Source organism: Phyllopteryx taeniolatus, chromosome 6 (assembly GCF_024500385.1).
Source record: "Phyllopteryx taeniolatus isolate TA_2022b chromosome 6, UOR_Ptae_1.2, whole genome shotgun sequence".
Taxonomy (NCBI): Eukaryota; Metazoa; Chordata; class Actinopteri; order Syngnathiformes; family Syngnathidae; genus Phyllopteryx; species Phyllopteryx taeniolatus.
This window is the reverse complement of record NC_084507.1, coordinates 10,171,103-10,194,428: the sequence shown is the minus strand read 5'-3', so window position 1 is coordinate 10,194,428 and position 23,326 is coordinate 10,171,103. Positions and strand designations below refer to the sequence as shown.

The following is a 23,326-nucleotide window of genomic DNA, read 5'->3' as shown; positions in this document are numbered from 1 at the left end:
AATATACAGTAATTACATAATTAAATACAATTAAAACGATTTAAAAAGCTTTTTGTCACACTTTCTCCTTCAGTGGACATTGTGCTGCTCATTGTGCACACCTTGGCTACGTGGGGGCAGTATAAAACAGACATACAGATATACTGTACTGGAGACTATAAACTCCTCAGTCTGGTTACAGATTACAGATTAATGACATTTCCATTCACTTCAATGGGAAAAGATGATTTGAATTACGAACGTGGTCACAGAGGGAACTCAACTCGTATCTCAAGGCAGCACTGTACAATGCTGGCATACATAGATGAACAGCGGTAAATTATTGATAGAAAATAAGTAATAATTTTCAATCAATTAAGTGAAATTGCATAATTTCCCACGCCACATAGTGGTTCGCATTCGCTGTTCTCTGCCACTGTGTTAAGTGTTATAGGTGATGCAGCGTTGGCATGGCAATGGAATCCATGCTATTCTCCATATTAAAAGCCAGTCACGTGATTTTGAAGCCGCTATTTTATTAATCCAAACACTTTGGTGCCACTGTTGCAAGTGGCACCTGTTGCCAACGAACCCTTTTATAACAGCAGACAGTAGGAAAACCACTAAATCACAATCAATGTCGCCCACGAGTGGTTTATTTGAAACATTGCACTCACTAGGCAGATGGGCCATTCAATGTAGCACTAATCAGTTACTGTTTATTTTCAACAGCTGTTGAGAGGAGTGAAAAAAAAAACAAATGCAAAAACATTGTCATATTATACAATTTGACATACCGGTAATTAAAATGATGCGCTCACTTCCAGTCCAACTGGTTCACCTGCAACGTCCTCCTTAAACTTGCCTTTAAAAATGCTAACAGTCACTGTCACTGTTTAGTGTACAATCTCACAAGAAAACAGGTAATTACTTGAATTTACAAGTGCTGATCATAGACACATTAGATTATGTTTAAGCATACTGTATCGTATACAGATCAATTAAAACAATCGAAAATGCAAGAAAATAATTGCTCAAAGTCAAAAGTCAAAGTCAAACTTTAGATTCTCTCTCTTTTACAGACACTTTCCTCCTGGCTCGCGCTTACTGCAACAGTCCGTGTGGAAAAGAAAATCAGCGCAAAATTATGTGATACAACGAAAAATATGCAATATAAAATTTAGATCTGTACGATTTAAAAATCTGCAATACAATAAGACCGCAAAAAAAAAAAAGGCAAAATGGCGAGGGACAACTGTAACTCAATCCAAAAGATTTCATGATTACTGCTGAGACTTTGCGCCTGTGTGCTTTGTCTGGCTGAGATACCTGGCAGCTATTATAGATTTAATCCCTTTGACACAAATTGACCTGTCAAGTCATTCAAACAATTTAGGGAAGTCTTTCCCTCACATAAAGGTGGAGCCACTCAATCACAGTGTGTTGTTATTTAACATTCACACAAGGAGAGTGTCTATTTATTTTCCGATATAATCTCTACTTGTCTCATTAGTCAATCACAAATATTACATCATAAAAAGAACTCACTGTTTGGAACCAAAACATTCATTGTAGCTCGAAGGTGCAGACTTACCATGTTACAAAAAAAAGGATGTTCAAGTGTGTGTTTCCTCGTCCACATTTTACAACATTACATATCAGGTTACCAGTTATTCATTTATTTTCACCCTGGTGTCATGATTTTAAAAAAAACAAAACACCACAATATCTGCTCCAGTCTCAAGTCATTCCACTCAGTTTTTCGACTGCACACATTTACTAGATAAAACTTCATATACAATCAAGCCCAAAGCATGTCGAAATATTACAATAAAGACAATCTGTGCTGTCAGACATAAACAACCACTCCAACCTGCACAATAAATACAAAACACAAGAATGCTCATTTTGATTGACACTGTCACAGAGGTATTATTGGATATAGTATGTAAAGCAATTATTATTGTTTGCAGGGATTTGGTAGGGTTTGACGCTAAATTATGAGAAAATAAATGAGCCTTAATTGCCTGTGAGTGTAAGGCAACGCTTACATTTCCACACACATAAAATAAGTCATACATTCAGACTAAACATTCTATTGACAAACATACTGTATGTGCACGTTCAACACGTCCGATGAAAATAATAGTAATGAGGAAAATATGAGCGCTGAAAGACATTACAAGACCTTTCTAAAATGTAAAAATTATAGAACATATAAAATGGTCATATTTAAATTGAAAGAAATCTTGATGAGGCCAATCACTTTTCATACATTTCATTGCCTCTCCTCCTGGACATTACAAATAAAGGCTTTAAACTCTGAGAAATAGTACATCTGTGGTGCTTTTATATGACAACAGTTATAATATTAAATGTCTGAATCCGCATATAACAAATTCTTGTCACGCACACATGCATTGTTTGTCCAATATATGAGTTTTGCATAGTCTAAATTTGTTTCAGCCACAAAGTTTACATTTTTAAAAAGCATGAAAACAGGCCAGTACAGATGTTGAATGTTTCATTGTACGATAAATATGATTTGTTTTCCGGCTTCAAAGAATGTTACCAAAGTAGAAAATTAGTTGGACAATGACAGAATTTTTTATGATTATGCCTTTATACACCATCACAATCAATTTGGAATAAAACAATCAACTTGAATGAAGTGTAGACTGTCTACTTTAATTTGACAATGGGGAATTACAGACAATATATGCCACCTTCCTGGAGATGCTTTGCCAGGTTTTCATTTGCTGCTCATTTGTGGCGCTTGCTGACTTTCATTTTGTCTTCAGTGTTTGAAAAAGCATGCTCTGTTGACTCAAAATCAGGTGACTGACTTTTTAATTCCTTTGGCTTCAGAAAGTCTTCATTAAAAGGAAAATTAATGTGGGTGATGTCAAAAAATTTACTGGGGGGAATTAAAAAAAACCTAACATCAACCAAAGTCAAGAATACTCTGGAGCAGGCGTAACATTGTCAAAATACACTTTGTACAATCAAGTGATGAGTCAATGTACAAACCCCAATTCCAAACAGAATACAATGATTTGCAAATCCTTTTCAACCTATTTTTAATTGAATACGCTAAAAAGACAAGATTTTTAATGTTCAAACTGCTAAACTGTTTTTTGTTTTTTTTCAAATATTCACTAATTTTGAATTTGATGACTGCAGCATGTTCGCAAAAAGATGGCACAGGGACATGTTTACCACTGTGTTACGTAACCTTTCCTTTTAATAACTTCTCAATAAGCGTTTGAGAACTGAGGACACTAACTATTGAATATAGGTGGAATTCTTTCCCATTCTTGCTTGATGTACAACTTCAGTTGCTCAATAGTCCGGGATCTCCGTTGTGGTATTTTGCGCTTTATAAGGTGTCACACATTTTCAATGGGAGACAGGTCTGAACTGTTAACAGGCCAGTCTATTACTCATACTCTTTTACTACGAAGCCACATTGATGTGTGTAGAATGTGGCTTGGCATTGTCTGCTGAAATAAGCAGGGAAGTCCTTGCTTGGATGGCAGCATATGTTGCTCCAAAACCTGTATATACTGTAGCTTTCAGCATTAATGGTAACTTAACAGATGTGCAAGTTACCAATGCCATGGGCACTAACAAACCCCCACACCATCACAGATGCTGACTTTTGAACTTTGCGCTGATAACAATCAGGATGGTCCCTTTCCTGGTTGCCCCAGAGGACACGACTTCCATGATTTCCAAAAAGAATTAGAAATTTGGACTCATCAGACCACAGCACACTTTTCCACTTTGTGTCAGTTCAGATGAGCTCGGGCCCAGAGAAGCCAATGGTGTTTATGGGTGTTGTCAATATACTCAGATGTAGATTCACTTTGTATGATATTAACTTGCATTTTTAGATATAGCAACAAACTGTGTTAACGAAGACTGGTTTTCTGAAGTGTTCCTGAGCCCACGTAGCAATATCCTTCACACAATGATCCCCGTTTTTAATGCAGAGCCGCCTGAGTGATCAAAGGTCACCAGAGTTCAATGTTGGTTTTCGGCCTTGCCACTTACGATAAAATTCACTGTATCGTTTGATGATATTATGATAGATGATGAAATCCGCAATTTTCTTGCAATTGTGCATTGAGAAACGTTCTTATCTTGGCTGTTAGGTCAAGCAGAAAGGAGGATCTGTATCCCTTTTATGCCAGAACAGTTTCACTGTGCCACAGTGGTGTTTTTAAGTTGCCACTGTGGTTCTTTTTATTCTGATGAATTATATTATTTTTTTTAATTCAGTCGTACAGAACAAAGTTTTAAAGGGGAGTGATAGAAAAAACAAAAAGGGTGAGACAGCAAAAAGATAACGAAATATTATAGGAAGTGACATTAGCTGTAAGAAAGATGAGGAAAGTAAAACATGTGATAACCTAGACAGTGGAGAACCCAATAGGAAGCCATTAGATTGCACTCATTAGATTGGCAGCGGATGTGCTGGTCCATGAGAATGAAGAAGTTGGACAGTTTCATACTGGCCTACTAATTTTTATTCCACCGCCCCCCCCACCACACACACTAAAAAAAAGACAACCTTTCCCTGCATTAGAGACAAGCCCAGGGTTTTTTTTTTGTTTTTTTTTGCCACATACCCTGTCCAAATGACCAGCGAATCCCTACTCCATTGCTGACTAGTACCAACACATTCACTGCCTGAAGTAACCTTGTAAAGGGAGTTCAAGATGTTTGAAAAGAAATGGGGAGAGTGGGCACAAGGACAAGTTGCCTTATCTAAGTTTACTGCACCAGATTTAAGCCTGAACCGAGAAACACCATACAGAGGCTGAAATTGTGTTACAGTATGTGTCATAATCCTGTGTTTGGTTACTGATTCTGTAGTTTTTCCAGTCCCTTGGCCTACTGACTCTCAGTATTTTTTCAGTCCCTGGGCTTGGTAGATGGGCGGAGCCTCTGTCGCACAGCTGCTTGGCATCATGATCAGTTTGGTTCTTAAGCGCAAGATGGCTGGGAGCTAGCCACCGGAATATTGTTACTGCTTGTTGTTGCCCTCCTTCGTTCGTGTGCTTTTTTTTCCCCACCACCACGTTTCGTTACCTAAACTTGTGTAGTTTAGAGTCGTTTTCCTGGCTTGTACTCTTGTCTATGTCTAAACTTGTGTAGTTTAGATTCTGTTTCCGTGTTTGTGTATTTGTCTTCGTCCTTATTTAGGTGGTTTGGATTTCTCGTCTTGCACTATTTTGTTATATCTTCCTCTACTGCTGAATTCTTTTGTTTACCGTTATTGCTGTGCTTCCGTTATTTATTTTCATTTTGTATTATTCCTACTTTATGTCCTGTTCGCCATACAGCTCCATTGTACTTCACCTGTCCATTTGTTATTTAGTTTATTCTGTTCATAGTATTTTCATGTCAGCCTATTGCTGATGTAGTTTTTCGTTTGTGTATATTTCCATTGCTCATGTTGTCGTGCTCACTTGTCTCACTAAAATGATTATTTGCTCAAATTGTGTTTAGCTCTTTTGGGGTTCCGAATTCTGTACACACGATCGTAACAGTATGGACTCAGTGAAAATGGCACAAGGGAGGGCTCTGAGCGAGAGAGCACCTGCCACAGTTAGTGATGTTTGTCAGATGCTGGAATTCCTCTCCTATGCCAGCCCATTCATCCCTAGCTTCTCTTGGATTGCCCATCAACTGTACAACCTAATCACGGCAGGTAATCAGCAAAGATCCAACACAGACCAACCCGCTGAAAGCTACAGGAGACCAGCAAAGGGCAAGAAGGGTAACTTACCCTAGAGGACTCCCATGTATTGGGTAAGCTCTCACCAAGACTCACAAGAAAAGATGAGAGTGATAGTGTGTGGGTCCTGCACTCATACTTGGGCTGAAGAGGGGCACCATCTTCACTCCAGGAAACTAGAGTTTTTGGGATTGAAGTGGGCCGTTTATGTACTATGCTCGATCCTTTATGGTCTGCACGCACCACAATCCAACTCGCATATGTGCTTACTACTGTTAAACTCAATGCCATAGGCCACAGACGGGTTCCAGAGCTGGCAGAATTAAATTTCGTCACCCACAAACAATTCAGATGCTGATTGACTGTCCCACATGCCACTAGATATATATCTACATATACTACATGAGGAGATGCACTGCGAAAGGACAATCAGGAAGAAATCAGTTCATTCAAATTGATGCCCTGGAGTTGATGGGAGACTCTGGGACTGGACTACATCTCCCAGTACAAATACAAAAGGCTCAGGAAGAGGACAGCACACTGTCCTGGGTCAAAGAGTATATGCTACAGAATCAGAGGCTGTGAAAGTGCGCAGTTTTCACTACCGCAGTTTATGAGACATGATGCAACAGTCATGCTGACCTGTTTGTACTTTTTGTTGCTCTGTTAACAGGAAACCCCCACGCAAAAATCCAATTAAATGTGTAACAAAAGTAGCAGGTGAAGGTCGAGCAAAGCATCTCCACAGAGGAGACTGAATTCCTCACTTCCACACTAAGTGTTAAAATAATTGTTATATTATTTCCCTTTGTGCAAATAATTGTGTGCCCCGAAAATGGATGTATTCTGCATAAATGGTGGGCTCCAATTCCTTAGTGACAAATGGAAAATTATAGCTGAAAGTCTACACTTACCCTATGTTTTACTTTTTTTTTTTAAATGCTTTTAATCATATAAAGCACATTGAGTTACCTTGTGTAGGAAATACGCAATATAAATAAATTTGCTTTGCTGCTTACGAGCCATCATAGTAGTGTGAAAAGGCCAAATTGTAAATCGTCACCGTCTAAATGCTCCTGGACCTACAGTAACTAAGTTATTGTAACAGAGACATACATTGCTTCATTATTTACTAAGATTGGTTGCACAAGTTTTGATGATCACCCTCCGCGGTGGTGTCTCCTCCTCGATGCTGCGACTGGCCACCAGGTCTTGCAGTTGCAGGGCACCACCGCCAATAAAGCAAAAGGCAGGGCACACGGGGGCTGAGCAGTCCACGTGGCCCTCCCACAACATGCGTAAGGAGTGGGCGTCATAGAAGGCCACTCTTCCTTTGTCGCAGTCTAGGCACACGCCTAGTCTCGGCGGCAGTGGCGTCGTGTAAGGGTGGGCGAGCTTAGCATTGGTGTGTGCGTGGCCTCGGGGTAGAAGGATCTTGCCCATGCCCATGGTGAGAAAGCAGAAGGTGGGCGAGTCTTGGCCGTCCTCTGCCTCACTGTCATGGCCGCTGTCTGGGTCATACCTCAAAAGATGGGAAGAAAGTATTTGATTAAAGAGGACATATCCATCCATCCACCCACCCATCCATCTATCCATCCATTATTGCCTGTTGAGGATTGCAGGGAGCTAGAGCCTACCGTAGCTGACTTTGGGTGAAAGGTGGACTAAATCCTGGACTGGTCTCCAGTCAGTCACAGGGCACAGAGACTGAGACAGACAACCATTCAGACTCACATTTACAACGTTACTGAGTAGGAACAGAACCAATGCTGCCTGCACGGAATTCTGGCAATTGAACCAGTACACATTGTCAGTGACGAAAGGACAAAAATAAAACTTTGGTATCTGCCATTGTACTAAAGAGTTAGTTCCTTAACACCATGTAAACTCATTACATCCCATTATACACTGGACTCTACCCATCTAAACTAGGAGTCCAAGGGCCACTCTAAAATTCCTCAACTTTAATTTATTAAACACATTAAAACCAATCCATAACTTTTTGTTAAAGGTGATAAGGCAAATAGTAAAGGATTTTCCAGGAGTTTGGGGTGGCCAACAGCCCTGTATTGCCCTAAGACAGAATCACCTTTGTATTGAGCAGATCTCCACATTCAAAACCCAAAAAAGAATAATCAGTCGTAAGCTGACAATCTTTAAAGTAATGTTACACTGCCCTTTTTTTTTTTTAATTTTATTTAAATAGCATTGTGGGCCGTGTCAAATGTTATTTTTAGTTTATGCCATGGGCCACCAAAAAATGGCCATCAGGCTGCAAATCACCTGCAGGCCAGACCTTACACCAGTTTAAAAAAAAAAAAAAGACATCTGCACATTATCCATCCATCCATCCATTTTCTAAGCCGCTTCTCCTCACTTGGGTCACGGGCGTGCTGGAGCCTATCCCAGCCATCATCGGGCAGGAGGCGGGGTACACCCTGAACTGGTTGCCAGCCAATCGCAGGGCACATACAAACAAACAACCATTTGCACTCACATTCACACCTACGGGCAATTTAGAGTTGTCAATTAACCTACCATGGATGTTTTGGGATGTGGGAGGAACCCGGAGTGCCCGGAGAAAACCCACGCAGGTACAGGGAGAACATGCAAACTCCACACAGGCGGGGCCGGGGATTGAACCCCGGTCCTCAAAACTGTGAGGCAGACGCTCTAACCAGTCATCTATCGTGCCGCTCTGCACGTTAAATATTTGTAATTTATTTTTGACTAGCTGTCCATGGTCCACACAGAACCAATCTACTGATACTGATGTGTTATACATTAAGATAAATTAAATTAAATAAATAAGTTGCTTCTTATGCGTGAATGTCAACCCTACAAAAAGGATTTAAATTGACTTGATTTGACTTCATCATGGGCGGTACGGCCTAGTGGTTAGCTAATCTGTCACCGTTCTGAGGTTTCTTGGTTCAAATCACTTTGATTTGTGTGGGTTTCCACCAAAATTTTAAGTCACTGTTCATAAGAGTCATTTGGTAGTCCATGCATATGTTAGTCGTTATTCATGGCACTGCACTACCACATATCCTATTCATGGTAGTGGGGAAGCTGGAGCCTACCCTAGCTGAGAGGCAGGGTACAACCTGGACTCATCGCCTATAAATCATGAGTGGCATAGTAAAGAAGTCTTACCGTGGACTGGCCATGTCCTGTGGCTGATGGAACCACTCCTGAAGCTTCACCTCCTGTCCTACTCCAACCTTCACAATGGACGAAAGAAAAATTGTCATTAAATGCTACATCTTGACATCAGATAAATTATGCATTTTTAGGTCTCCCTTCTCAGTTATCTTAATAAGACGTGACATGTCTGACATGTTTTCGTCAGAATACGACAAGGATTTACTTACAGCATACTTTTTATCTTATTTTTTTTTGTCTCGCTGAACTCAGCTTGTTTTGAGGGGTTGGTCCCATCTCATGCAAATGAGGCACTACTCAGCCTGTCTACCTTTACGGCAGTGCCAACACAGAGTACAGCTTTTGCTTCAATGATAAACTGGGCAGAAATAGGGGGTTGCAACGAAGTCAGCAGTTCCTTCCGAAAAGCAGTAGCACAAACAAAGAAAAAAGCAAGTGCCCATAGAATCAGCGAATGAATTTTCACTTGTGGAGGTAGCAATTCATCACCAAGCCACCAAATTACACTTGTCAATGTGTGAATGCAAACAAAAACTTCCCACCTTCATGTCAACAACTTTACCAAACATTTGGGTTTGTAAAACTCAGAAGCTAACTCTGATAACCATGTTAGCTAAAGCTAATCTGTGATAAAACTATCATGCATGTTTCTCAAATGTGGGGGAGAAAACCCACACAAGCATGGGGAGAACATGCAAACTGAGACTTGATATTGGTACCTTTAATCTAAGAACTGGGAGGCAGACGTCCTAAGCACTATACCACTGTGCTGCCTGTTGTCCGGGAATCACTTGAAAATGGAGGACCTTTGCCCAGCCTAGCTTCCCAATCAAGTCTGAGAAACTCAGTGTGGGGGAGGTATTATGTAAATTAGCTCCACCGTTATGTTACAATCCTGACAAAATTCACAATAGTTCTTTTACAGACACATTTTCAGATATAGGCAGCTAATATAAGATTTACTTGGTTGTCCAATTTCCCACTTGATGAGTGGGCAGGCAGTCCAGAGACCCAACTATTTGCATACAAACATGAAAAAGATGGGAAGAAAGCATTTGATATATAAATGTCTTGATAACAATACGTCTCCTTCAACAACTCCTCGTGTGGCGATCGCTACCTTAATCAGGTAGGAGCCAGGTTCCACCGAGCACGCCCAGTAGTGCCTGCCTTGAGAGACGGCCAGGTCGGCCACCAGGAGGTCGGCGGTCAGGTGACAGGAGGTGAGCGTGCGGTCGGCAACCTTCAGCAAGGAGAGGCCCGGCACGCTGCGGGCGTATGTCTGACCCTTGCCCAGCGCCAGCCTGTCAGAATGCAAGCCCCAGCGAGAGTCCAGGGAGAAAGACAACACTGGCGAGGAAGAGAGGAGAGGACATAACAGGAAGGAGAGACAGGGAGAGGAATTCTCAAGCTGAACAAACAATGGAGAAAACAACAGGAAACAATGAAAAGAAAGGAGTGTAATAGGAAGGAGGAGGGAATGTGGAGGTAAATACAAGTGAGGGCATGTCATGACAATATTTGATCCCATTTGGCCCTTGCAAAGGAATATCGTGCATCCTAATACTACTTTGAATAATAACACTAGAAATGAGCAGCACAAAGCCCAAAAGAAAGGAAAAATGAACATAGCAGCAAATGTGGACTAAAGGGAAACAGTCAGGGCATTTGGTTCGATTTAATTTAAACTGGATTTCTTTGGGAAGAATATTATAAATACTAGTAGTAAAATTACTACAACTACTACTTCTGCTGGTACTACTACTAATAATAAATGATAATAATATGCATATGACTATATACTATTTTTATTAATTTGATTCATTTTATTTAAAAAAAATATAATCTTAATAGGACTATAGTTCATTTTATTTTGTATTTGTTTTAATGTTGGCAGTAAGTGTAAACGAGAGCATTTGAAAGAGAATTTACCAGGAGCTGGTGGCGTGTGGAGGTACACCTCCTCACTGTAGTCTCCAAAGCCGGCCTTGTTACAGCCTCGTACCCTCAGCACATAAACGCTGTCTATCTGCAGTTGGTCTACGATGGCACTCGTCCCTCGCACTTCGTCCAGTCTCCGCCACGCAATTGAAGCGTTGGGGGATCGGGTGCCGCCCCACGTGTCTCCGGACGCACCCGTCCGCCTTTGGTACTCGACAGAGAAGTGCCAGGCTGGGGCCGAGTCCTGAGGCAGGCGCCAGCACAGGAAGAGCTGGTCGTAGGCCAGTGTCTTCTGAGTGTCGATCACTGGGGCTAGAGGGGCTGCGAGACATGATGCAGAGGGTATAGTCACTAGGGTTGGGAATCTCTGGGACGAGACCGATTCGATACACATCTAGATACACAGGCAGCGATTCGATTTAAAAATGATATCATTACGGGGGGAACAATTCGATACGATTCAATTCAGTATGGGAGCGATATGATTCGGTGCAGAAAAAATGTGATAGTTAACATTTGCACATGTGTTAATCATAAAGAACCTTGACTTGACCCAATTCTATAAAATGACATTTGTCTAACCTTATTTTCAAACATGTACAGTAAAAGACTACTTCACCCTGATCATTGTTGCTTTATGGCACCGTAACAAATATATACTTTTTTCAAAATATCAAATGACTGAAATAGACCACAACAATACAACAATTAATTTTGAAGATTTTTGTGTCAGTTTCGGGACATACCTGACTTTGTGTCCTCTCGGTAGTTTCTTTTTAGGGTCGCACGGTACCAAATTGAAAGTACAAGTGGACCGCGAGTACTCGAGAAGAAGCATTTGTTTGCAGAGTTACAGCCCAAGAAAATTGCCGAGATGTACCTACCTTTGCCATATTGTCTGCATGTCTACAATCAGCGTCGCACATTTCGCCGACTTGAGATAAGGTACGCAATGTGACATCGCATTCAAAGTTTAGAACTCCTGGGGGAATATTACTTTGCTATCGCTGTGACCACGAAAGTATCTTAACTACTGAAAAGCTATTTGATGTTGAACTAGTGACACTATGGAGAAATGTAGTTAAGGTAGTAGTGTCGCTAGTATCCAGCACCGCGTTTGGTTGTAAAAATAACGCTACCTGCGGAGGACAGAGCAAGACCTCTCACGCTTGGTTTTACGAGATGAAAACCATAAACCTTCAGGCAACCAATTCCAGGCTTCGCGATTTCCGGTCCACAGCCCTACAACCGATGTATTTAAGGATTCCTGGTGGATTTTGTATCGATAACGGAGTGTGCTATCGATACAGTCTTATCTCTCGCCTTTACAAACTGATATCCGGTCACATCGGTTTATCGTTCCCAACCCTAATAGTCACTCTAACCTACTTTATATTATTATGTGCACTTATTTACCGAAAGATGAGGTACGCCTGCACAATCTAATGAGATCAGTACAAGAGCTGTATTACACATTGTGCCTTTACAAAGACAATAATACTCAGTTTTGATGATATATTCATAGTGTGAATACGAAGACAAACATTTTTAATAGCTTAGCATTTAGTTGTCAGTATTTCTGTGAATTGACTAAGCTTAAATTTGATATAATTGCCTATGAGAGCCACAAGGAGGCATCATTTGCATGGTATCGTTGGGCATTGCTATGATACGCTGATCGAACATTGTAGCCCATTTAAGCTCATCACTGGCATCTCAGCATTCACTAGCAACTTTTAATTTAAATTGTAATGCATTTCTATAGCAATTTCTGGTTTAAATATGTCAAATTTTTAATTTCTACATAGTTTTATTTTTTGAGCCAGGCATTTCAATTTTCAATAATTTAAAGTTAGATATCCATTTTATTATATTTCACCCCCTTTATATCTTAATCAATTCAAATTTTATTGAGCATCTAGTCCTTTAATTGTTTGATGTCCCCTTTAAAAAAAAGTATCTGTCTTCTGAAGCACTTTGTGGCCTTGTCTGTGAAACTGCTAAATAAATACTGTAAATTATATTTTTTAGAGTTTCGTTCCACTGCAAGCATATGACAAGCACTTATGTTGGCCTCCTCCACTGGCTGCACTTTAGAATTCATTTTAAGATTCTTTTATTTGCGCTTGTTTTAGTGTTTTTTTTTTTAGCTTTGTTGTTTTTAATTGTTTTACGTTTGTTTTATTGCTCATGCTGGATTTTTATTTACCGGTAAGTTGAGCACTTTGTCTCAGCTCTCGGTGTTTTTTAAGGGTGCTTTAAATAAAGTCCAGTTGAGTTGAGGATTGGAGAAATTTGATTTCACACGAGATTTACAAATAGGCTGTATTATCAATATGGAAACCAATTTTTTTTAAATTGCTGCTAGTTTCTTTAGTTAAGGTAACAAAAAATACTTCGCATAATACTTCCCACCACAATAATAAGATATTGTTAAATGAATAGTTTCAGAGTCGATCAAAACTGAGCATTAATATTTTTGTAAAGTTGATACTATTGGGTGTGCTTAAGTGTACCTTATGAAGTGTCCAGAACGACACCTACCACGTATGAACTCCAAGCTGTTGATAAGCTTGATCTCTTTTGTCGCGTCCAGGTGAAAGTGTCTGAACGAGGGATCGGCAGACAGGGAGAAGCATTGCAAGTTCGCGATGGCCTTCACCAGCCTGTCCAGGGAAGTCAAAACAATTACAATTTGGACAAATACAGGAAAACAATCAATGTCAACAAATGTATACAACAAGCTACCTGTTGTGAGTGACTCTGGCCGCCTGCACGAAACACGGCTGGTCTGTCTCCTTGAGGAGCTCGTGTGTGTAGGCCATCATGCCGGCGTGCTCCAGCATGTCTCGCCTGGCCGACGCTTGAGCAGACAGCGCCTCCTCCCTGCAGCCGCGTGAGCCCTCCAGGGCCACAGACAATACCCCCTGACGCTCGGCTAAAGACGCCGCCAGATCCTGCATGCAGCGGCTCACATGATTGAGAGCTACAGCACTGTTGGTCTGTAATAATTAAATTAACCATTACCAAACAAAGCTGATCACGTTCGTTGTTCAGAGATTGAGATTTGCCACTTTCCACAGTCTTGAATGCAGCATGTAGACTTAGTAGACCAGTGATTTTCGAAGTGTGGTTAGAGTACCACAAGTGCTATATGAAAGAGTCACTAAAGTACATTTCAGTTGTATTTAACTTTTAAGATAAATACATTTGCATTTAATCTTTAAGAACTGTTCGCTTTTAAACATTCAGAAACATTTGTACTTAACTTTTAGGCACTATATATTTTAATTGAATAATTATTTAAGTAAAGTTTTATTCTTATATTTAAGCAGATTGTTAATGTTCAGGCTGCACGGTGGTCGACGGGTTAGCACAGTTCTGAGGACCTGGGTTCAAATCCGGCCTCCCATGTGTGGAGTTTGCATGTTCTACCCTTGCCTGCGTGGGTTTTCTCCAGGTACTCCAGTTTCTTCCCACATCCCAAAAACATGCATGGTAGGTTGATTGAAAACTCTAAATTGTCCGTAGAAAATCGAGAAAATCCAATCAGAGTTTACATCCTTGCTTCAGCTTGCCTGTGGGTTCGCATGGGCTCCTTCAACATTCGGAAAACATGCATGCAATGTTCACAGAAGACCTGTCTCCCATTGAAAATGTGTGGCGCATTATGAAGCGTAAAATACAATACAAGTGGTTCATCCATCCATCCATTTTCCGTACCGCTTTATCCTCACAAGGGTCGCGGGCGTGCTGGAGCCTATCCCAGCCATCTTCGGGCGAGAGGCGGGGTACACCCTGAACTGGTCGCCAGCCAATCGCAGGGCACATAGAAACAAACAACCATTCACGCACACATTCGCACCTAAGGGCAATTTAGAGTCTTCAATTTAGTGTTTTTGGGATGTGGGAGGAAACCGGAGTGCCCTGAGAAAACCCACGCAGGCACGGGGAGAACATGCAATCTCCACACAGGCGGGGCTGGGATTTGATCCCCGGTCCTCTGAACTGTGAGGCAGATGTGCTAACCAGTCGGTTAGTGCCGCATCAAGTGGTACATGACTCTACTACTCACCTCCCATCCATCCATCCATTTTCTGAGCCGCTTCTCCTCACTAGGGTCGCGGGCGTGCTGGAGCCTATCCCAGCTGCCATCGGGCAGGAGGCGGGGTACACCCTGAACTGGTTGCCAGCCAATCGCAGGGCACATAGGAACAAACAACCATTCGCACTCACAGTCATGCCTACGGGCAATTTAGAGTCTCCAATTCATGCATGTTTTTTGGGATGTGGGAGGAAACCGGAGTGCCCGGAGAAAACCCACGCAGGCACGGGGAGAACATGCAAACTCCACACAGGCGGGGCCGGGGATTGAACCCGGGTCCTCAGAACTGTGAGGCTGACTCTCTAACCAGTCGGCCACCGTGCCGCGTACTCACCTCCCCTTTTTTTATTTTATTTTTTTATTTTTTTTCAAAACCGTTTCCAATATGTTACAGTAAAAACCCTAGGACTTTTAATAGTGCAGCGCTTTAAATTGGTTAACAATGCATAAAAATAACAGATGATACGGAGACAGACCAATAGTATCGATTTGGGAAAACATAAACAGCGAAAACATTTATTTCAATGCAGAAGTAAAGTCTGACCTCCATGTGTTTGATGGCTGTCTCCAACTGTGAGATCTGACTCTGTATGGTTTCCTGGTTGGCCAGGATGTAGTTGATTTCCTTGGTGAGCTGATCCTGTGAGAACAGCATCAAAGGTTATTACTGTGAGGCTGGTGCCATAAATAAACAATGTCAACGAATTATCAGGCAGGTGTTGTGAGCAGATGTGGAGCACCTTGAGGGCCTGGTAGGCTTGTGTGACCGGCAACACTTTGTGGCCCTGGTGGATGCGGCGTAGCTTACACAGCGGGCACAGCAACCTGCGGCAGGTGCAGCAGTACCACTGCAGTCGCTCCTGCTCGTGCTCCGTGCACGTCAGCACCTTGAGGGAGAAAAACAGATTAAACGGAAACTATCGTGTGGAGGAAACTGTTTAGAAAAGAGACAAACCTTTGGGCGAAAGTTGTTGGTGGGGAGGATGTGCTCGTGCTGGGCTCGGGGGGTCCCCCAGGGATGGTAGAGTTTGAAACATTCATTGCAGAAGTTGGCTTTGCAGTCGGCGCAGCCCTTGGTGGCCTCCAAAGAGTGTGGAGGCTTGCAGAAAGCACACATGATGGCTATGCTGCCCAGACTCAGCGTGTGCCTGTACCTGACATAAAACAATGAGTGATGCCTTTTATTTTGTGTGTGTGTGCATGTGTATACTACATGAGGTCAGTTATAAATAAAATAAGGTAAGATAAAGGTGCTACTCAATAAACTCAATAAACCTGAATTTATTTCCTGAGGTTAGGGGTGTCAGTAATTTCTGTCACGGGCCACATTAGGACTTCCCTCGAAGGGCTGTTTTGACTGTGAACCCATATACATTGGACCCCCCGCATACTCACGGTTCGGCAGCTGTGGAATCACCTACAGTATTCACAGATTTTTTTTTTCCCCCATTTTTTTTCCGTTTCATTTTTTTAAAATGTTGCAATTAATTTTTCAGTTTTGTGGGGAACCAATCCTGATAATTGTTGGCGGTTCATCGCAGGGATTATTCAATATTCAATAATGCAATTATAAAGGGCGTCCATTTTATGTGGATTTTTGCAATTTGTGGTCTGGCCTGATCCCCCGCAAATAGTGAAGATCCAATATAGCTCAATTATCGCCTCATATAATTACATATACACAAGAAATTGATGGATAACTACTTTTGAAATCAGAAGCCTATAAAAAACATGTTTAACAATTATAAAATTTATTTTAAAAGACAAAAATGCAATAGCTCAATGTCATTAAAAGTGAAGACAATTTGCAATTTTGGTATTTTCACAAGAAACAAAGTCGACACACATTTGCTTTCGCGGGCCAGATAAAATGATGTGGCAGGCCGGATCTGGCCTGACACCTGTGCTTTAGCTCAACACGAAACACACAGCAGTGATTCTAAAAGTATGCACCACAAGTGGAAGGTGGGCTGCTGAAGAATCACTGAATTAAATGTTCAGACTGGATAACATTATACTAGTTCAAACTGATACAGTACAGTACATTTGTTGATTACAGCCATCCATTATCTATACCGCGTATCCTCACTAGGGTCGCGGTTATGCAGTTGTATTTAACTTTTAAGTGCAATACATTTGCATTAAATCTTTGACAACTTTTGTCTTAAAACTTTTTAGGTACAATTTTATTTAACTTTAATATGTAAAACATTTTAATTGAAACATTATTTAAAGACAGTTTTCTATATTTAAGCGCAGTGCTAATGTTCACACTCTGCATAATGTTCCACTGGCTTAAAATAATAAATATACTTTTTTAGGAATGGAAACCACTGCCTCGTTTTATGACGAACACTTATGCCTACTAAATTACTCTACGGTGGTCCTTGGAGAGCTAAGTATTTTTTTAGGTGGTACTTGCTGTAAAAAGTTAAAGAACCTCTGATATACAGAATATTCTGGAGATTCACCTCAAACACGGTGAAATATTTCATATTTAAAAATACACTGAACAAAAACAGAAACGTAACACTTGTTTTTGCTCCCATTTGTTTGTGAGCTGGACTCAAAGATCTAAAACTTTTTCTACATACACAAAAGGCCATTTCCTTCAAATATTGCTCACAAATCTGTCTAAATCTGCGTTAGTGAGCATTTCTCCTTTGTCGAGCTAATCCATCCCACCTCATAGGTGTGGTATATCAAGATGATTAGACAGCATGATTATTGCACAGGTGTGCCTTAGGCTGGCCACAATAAAAGGCCACTGAAATGTGCAGTTTTGATTCATTGTGGGGATCTGGGGTTGGGGTCAGAAAACCAGTCAGTATCTGGTGTGACCTCCATTTGCCTCACACAGTGCAACACATCTCCTTTGCATAGAGTTAATCAGGTTGTTGATTGTGGCCTGTGGAATGTTGGTCCACTCCTTTTCAATGGCTGTGCGAAGTTGCTGGATATTGGCAGGAACTGGAACACGCTGTCGTATACACCGATCCAGAGCCTCCCAAACATGCTCAATGGGTGACATGTCCGGGGTGTATGCTGGCCATGCAAGAACTGGGATGTTTTCAGCTTCCAGGAATTGTGCACAGATCCTTGCAACATAGGGCCGTGCATTATCATGCTGCAACATGAGGTGATGGTCGTGGATGAATGGCACAACAATGGGCCTCAGGATCTCGTCACATTGAACATTCAATTCACGGGCAACAGCTCTGGTGGACATTCCTGGAGTCAGCATGCCAATTGCACGCTCCCTCATAACTTGCGACATCTGTGGCATTGTACTGTGTGATAAAACTGCACATTTCAGAGTGGCCTTTTATTGTGGTCAGCCTATGGCACGCCTGTGCAATAATCATGCTGTCTAATCAGCATCTTGATACGTCACACCTGTGAGGTGGGATGGATTATCTCGACAAAGGAGAAATGCTCACTAACACAGATTTAGACAGATTTGTGAACAATATTAGAGGAAAATAGCAATTTGTGTATGTAGAAAAGGTTTTAGATTTTGGAGTACAGCTCACACACAATGGGAGCAAAAACAAATGTGTTGCATTTATATTTTTGTTCAGTGTAATTTTGATGATTATACCTTACAGCGGTGGCATGGTGGCCGACTGGTTAGCACATCTGCCTGACAGTTCTGAGTATCCAGGTTCAAATCCGGCCTCGCCTGTGTGGAGTTTGCATGTTCTTCCCGTGTCTGCGTGGGTTTTCTCGGGGTACTCTGGTTTCCTCCCATATCCCAAAAACATATGTTCATTGAAGAATAAATTGCTTGTAAATTTGAATGTGAGTACGAATGGTTGTTTATGTGCCCTGCGATTAGCTGCCGACCAGTTGAGGATGTACCCTTCCTCTCACCCAGAGTCAGTTGGGATAGGCTCAGCACGCCCGCAGCCTAGTGAGGAGAAGCGGTATGGAAAATGGATGGATAGCTTACAGCTAACAAAAACCCAAATTTCATCATCTCAAGAAATTTAAATATTACATAAAAACATTCAAAATAATTTTTATAATAGAAATTAAGAAGGCGGCACGGTGAACGACTGGTTAGCACATCTGCCTCACAGTTCTGAGGACCTGGGTTCAAATCCGTCCTCCCCTGTGTGGAGTTTGCATGTTCTCCCTGTGCCTGTGTGGGTTTTCTCCGGGTACTCCGGTTTCCTCCCACATCCCAAAAACATGCATGGTAGGTCTATTGAAGACTCTAAATTGCCCGTAGGTGTGAAAGTGAGTGTGAATGGTTGTTTGTTTATATCTGCCCTGCGATTGGCTGTCTACCAGTTCAGGGTGCACCCCGTCTATCGCCCGCGATCCTAGTGAGGATAAGCAGTATGGAAAATAGATGATGGATAGAAATTAGGTAGGAATTGCCATTGTGGTCAACAAATCTACATCATATACTACTTAAATTTTAAAAAATCTATGCCATATTCTAATTTATTGAGATGCACTTGTATAAATATTAATATACATTTTTACTTAAATATAATAAATAAATGTGTAGCAAAAGTGTGACACCAGCCACCATGTTAGTCAGACGATGATGTCAACTGTATGTCTCCTATAAACTAAAAAGACCACCCTTGGTAATTCCACAGTTTTATTTCCTTTTCCTTTTATTTCCTGGAGTTACCTTTCCACAATGCGCTCCAGAGTGAGGTTGCGGGGACAGTCCATCAGGCCTTTCTCACCCAGCTCGACATCCTCCTGACAGGAAGGACACGGAAACATCATGGGGGGAGTGGCCGTGTCCTTACGCCGCCGCCCAGGGTATGTGCTGCATGCTTGGGGGAGAACAGGTGTGGAGGGATGCAGGAAGGCAGATGGAATATGTGATAAACAATCTCAATCAGATGGAAAAAAGAAAAAAGAAAAAGAAAGACTGCCATCATGGGTGACTTCACACAAGATGTTCATGTACGTTACGAGCAGTGTTAGGAATATTACTTTGGAAATGTAGTTGGTTACAATTACAAGGTACTTTGTTGAAAATGTAATAATAGTGTAACTATTTCACTTACTTTCTCAAAGTAATATAACTAATTGCATTTGATTACATTTCAATTACTTTTCTTAACTTTAAATGAATGTATCAACACCTTGGATGTTTCATCTAAAAAAAAGTGGATTAAAAGCGTAAACAATTATTTTGGATTAAGTACATATTTGTTCTTTACATGAATAATAAACTGAAAACAAAACAAATGTAAATACATAATACATGTTTGTTGCATTATGTGTACTGCATGTGGAATACCAACATACCATACCATTTTGACGCTTCATATGACAACCCAGATAAGTGAATGTTCCATTAAAAAAAACTCAAAAATTATAAAGATGAAACTGTTCAAAAGTCAATGTTATTTTATGTGTTCAAGTGTAACTATGAGCCTAACCTTTTCAAAATCTCAGACAAACTAAGGGATTGCACCACAAGGTGGTCCATCAAGGTCATATTTGGAAAAATATGTCAGCAGAATGGTACATGACTGGAAAGAGAGCCAATCACAAACATCGGCTTGAGAAAGAGGAAGTGATTTTTGCAGCTGTTTTTCAAATGTAACTAAAATTGTATTCATGGAAATTTCCAAAAGCAACTATTTCAACTGGCGGCACGGTGGGCGACTGGTTAGAGCGTCAGCCTCACAGTTCTGAGGACCTGGGTTCAATCCCCGGCCCCGCCTGTGTGGAGTTTGCATGTTCTCCCCGTGCCTGCGTGGGTTTTCTCCGGGCACTCCGGTTTCCTCCCACATCCCAAAAACATGCATTAACTGGAGACTCTAAATTGCCCGTAGGCATGACTGTGAGTGCAAATGGTTGTTTGTTTCTATGTGCCCTGCAATTGGCTGGCAACCAGTTCAGGGTGTACTCCGCCTCCTGCCCGATGACAGCTGGGATAGGCTCCAGCACGCCTGCGACCCTAGTGAGGAGAAGCGGCTCAGAAAATGGAAATATTTCAACTATACATTTTCTTCTAGTAATTTATTAGATTACATAAATTTTGGACGAGTGGTTAGCACATTCACCTCATAATGCTTCTCTAATGAACGTTCTCTCCACGATTGCGTGGGTTTGCTCCAGGTACTCTGGTTTCCACCCACATCCCCGTAGGTTAACTGAAGACTCTCAATTGTTCAACCGTGGGATTGTGAGTGTGCATGGTTGTTCGTCTATGTGTGCCCTGCGATTGGGTATTGAGCTTTGATACGTTTGAGCTAGATTTACATGTCATTAATTACTGCCCAACACTGGTTACAAGTCCTCAGTTTAGTGAATGCGTCCCCCGGATACTTATTCCAAAATATGGACCTCCTTCATGGATGATGTCACGGAAGATGTCAAGAGGTGTCTGTCTGCAGCGTGACGGGAGGAGGCGTAACTTTGGAAGAAGGCGTACCAGAGGGAAGAGGCGTTATTACTTGATTCCGCAAGAAAGACCGCCATCATGGATGGTGTCACGAGACTTCACCTCAGAAAACAAAAAAGGATTTTGCCGGATGTTTTCATTTTTCTTTGGCTTTTTCCAGCTTTTTCCTGACATTTATTTAAAAATGAAGGACCGCCCTCATGGATGGGTGGTATGTAAGATTTCAGCGTACCTCACAAAACTTAGTTTTGCGAGTGTGTTTTGCTTTTTCTGTGGCTTTTTGCAACTTATTCCAAAATAAGGCCTGGCCTCAACGATGTCGTAACATAGGATGTCCACATATCTGACAAGACCTCAGTTCACCAAGTGTGTGTTTGGCTTTTTGCAGATTATTCCAAAAAGAGAACAGCCTTTTTGGATACAACACGTGAGATCTTCGTATGCATCCATCCATCCATTTTCAAAACCGCTTATGCTGTTCAGAGTCGCAAGGTGCGGGCGTCTATCCCGGATTACTTCGGGCAAAAATTGGACTACACCCTGGACTGATCGCCACTTCGTCGCAGCCTCCCAGGGCACATATTGTCATGTTCCTGTTTGTTGCTGCTGCTGGTACACTTTGTATCTGTATTGCATTGGTAGGCGGAGTCTGTGGCACAGCACCTGCTGCCCATTGTCATCGACTGGGTACTTAGGATCTGACATTTGAACTGGGGTGTGTCGACTTTTTACATCTACTTTATATCATGAGAGCTCAGCTCAGCAAGGATTTGGGCGTGTTTTGCTTTTTGCAATTTTTTTTTCTTGGTACTTTTTCCAAAAGAAAGAACGCAATCATGTATGATATCATGTGAGATGTCTGCACATTGCACAATAACTCAGTTCAACGGATGCTGTACTTTTTCTTTGACGTTTTGTGGCTTTTGCCTGACGCTAATTCCGAAACAAGGACTGCCTTCGTGGATGATGTCACGCATTTGAATTTCCTTCAGCACTATAGCTTATTGACCTCATCTCTCAGCACTCAATTTCGGAATGTTCACGCTCTAATATAAATGATGATGTCACTCATGACTCACATAAATGCTGACAACATCATCACACACATTGGACCTTTAACACATATACTCACACATAAACATGTTCATCCTCCCTTACCGGTTCTGAGAACGCGCTCCAGCCGGTCCGGTGTCCGAGGCATGGGTCTGCGTGGCTGGCGCGGGGAGCGAGTGTTGGGCGTGGAGGCCGGCGACCGCGGTTCAGGGGGGAGGTCAGGCGGAGGGAAGCCCCTCTGTATCAACACGTCGGCCGCACACAGCAAGCATACGCTGTGCTGGCACGGCAGCAGGATGGGCTGCTTCACGATTTCATCGCACACGGGACAACGCAGCTCCCGCTCCATGCGCTTCATGTTGGACTGGAATGGGAAAATTATACTGTCATATCATTCAAATAAACATAGCTCATCTATTTTCTGTCATGTAAAGCACACACTAGAAGCAGCATCCCGTTTCTATGACAACGTGCATCACCGCCACTTTCAGCTTACTGCTATCTGCTATATTTAAACATATTTGTGTCACGTTTGGACGCACATGAGTTATTATGTATGTTTTCTATCTATTAGAAACCTTCTGTTAGCAGTAGATGGCTAAAGAAAATGCTATGTGCATGAGCAATTAAAGCTATTTTTGGTTGAAATGTCATAATACAGCGATGAAGGTGGACGTTCCTTGAGGGAATAAATATGTGAGGAATATTATACTCACGCTAATACGAAGCAAAGCGTCCATGATGGAAGTGAAGCTTTTTAATTCCGTGTCTGCCATGCCTGCGTGAAGCAAAGCCGGTGCCAAGGATCCCTTTTAATGTCTGTGCTAGCAAAGTAGGGCCGCACACGGACCACTGACGTGCTGCTATGAGCGTCTACACTGTCATGTGCTCTATGCTGGTGAGGTACAGAAAGGAAAGATGGGAAACGTAGGGGGTGGATTGGGCCAGTCTA

The 23,326-nt window shown here is 41.8% G+C and overlaps 1 protein-coding gene across 3 annotated transcripts; it reads right to left on the bottom strand.

Moving 5' to 3' along the window:
* Positions 1–613: 613 nt before the first annotated feature.
* On the bottom strand, positions 614–23,292 carry trim46a (tripartite motif containing 46a). 3 transcript variants are annotated; one of them, XM_061776404.1, is made up of 12 exons: positions 23,091–23,292; positions 22,480–22,738; positions 19,585–19,735; positions 15,892–16,090; positions 15,677–15,823; positions 15,481–15,576; positions 13,580–13,833; positions 13,376–13,497; positions 10,823–11,152; positions 10,011–10,240; positions 8,882–8,949; positions 614–7,247 (listed from the first exon to the last, which is right to left on the bottom strand). In XM_061776404.1, the coding sequence occupies exons 1-12, from the start codon at positions 23,148–23,150 to the stop codon at positions 6,851–6,853; spliced, it is 2,313 nt and encodes a 770-aa protein (XP_061632388.1). In that variant the 5' UTR covers positions 23,151–23,292; the 3' UTR covers positions 614–6,850. The 3 variants fall into 3 exon arrangements, with proteins under 3 accessions (XP_061632388.1, XP_061632389.1, XP_061632390.1); XM_061776405.1 differs by lacking the exon at positions 10,011–10,240 and having other exon boundaries at positions 7,107–7,247; XM_061776406.1 differs by lacking the exons at positions 614–7,247; positions 8,882–8,949 and having other exon boundaries at positions 10,164–10,301.
* Positions 23,293–23,326: the final 34 nt, after the last annotated feature.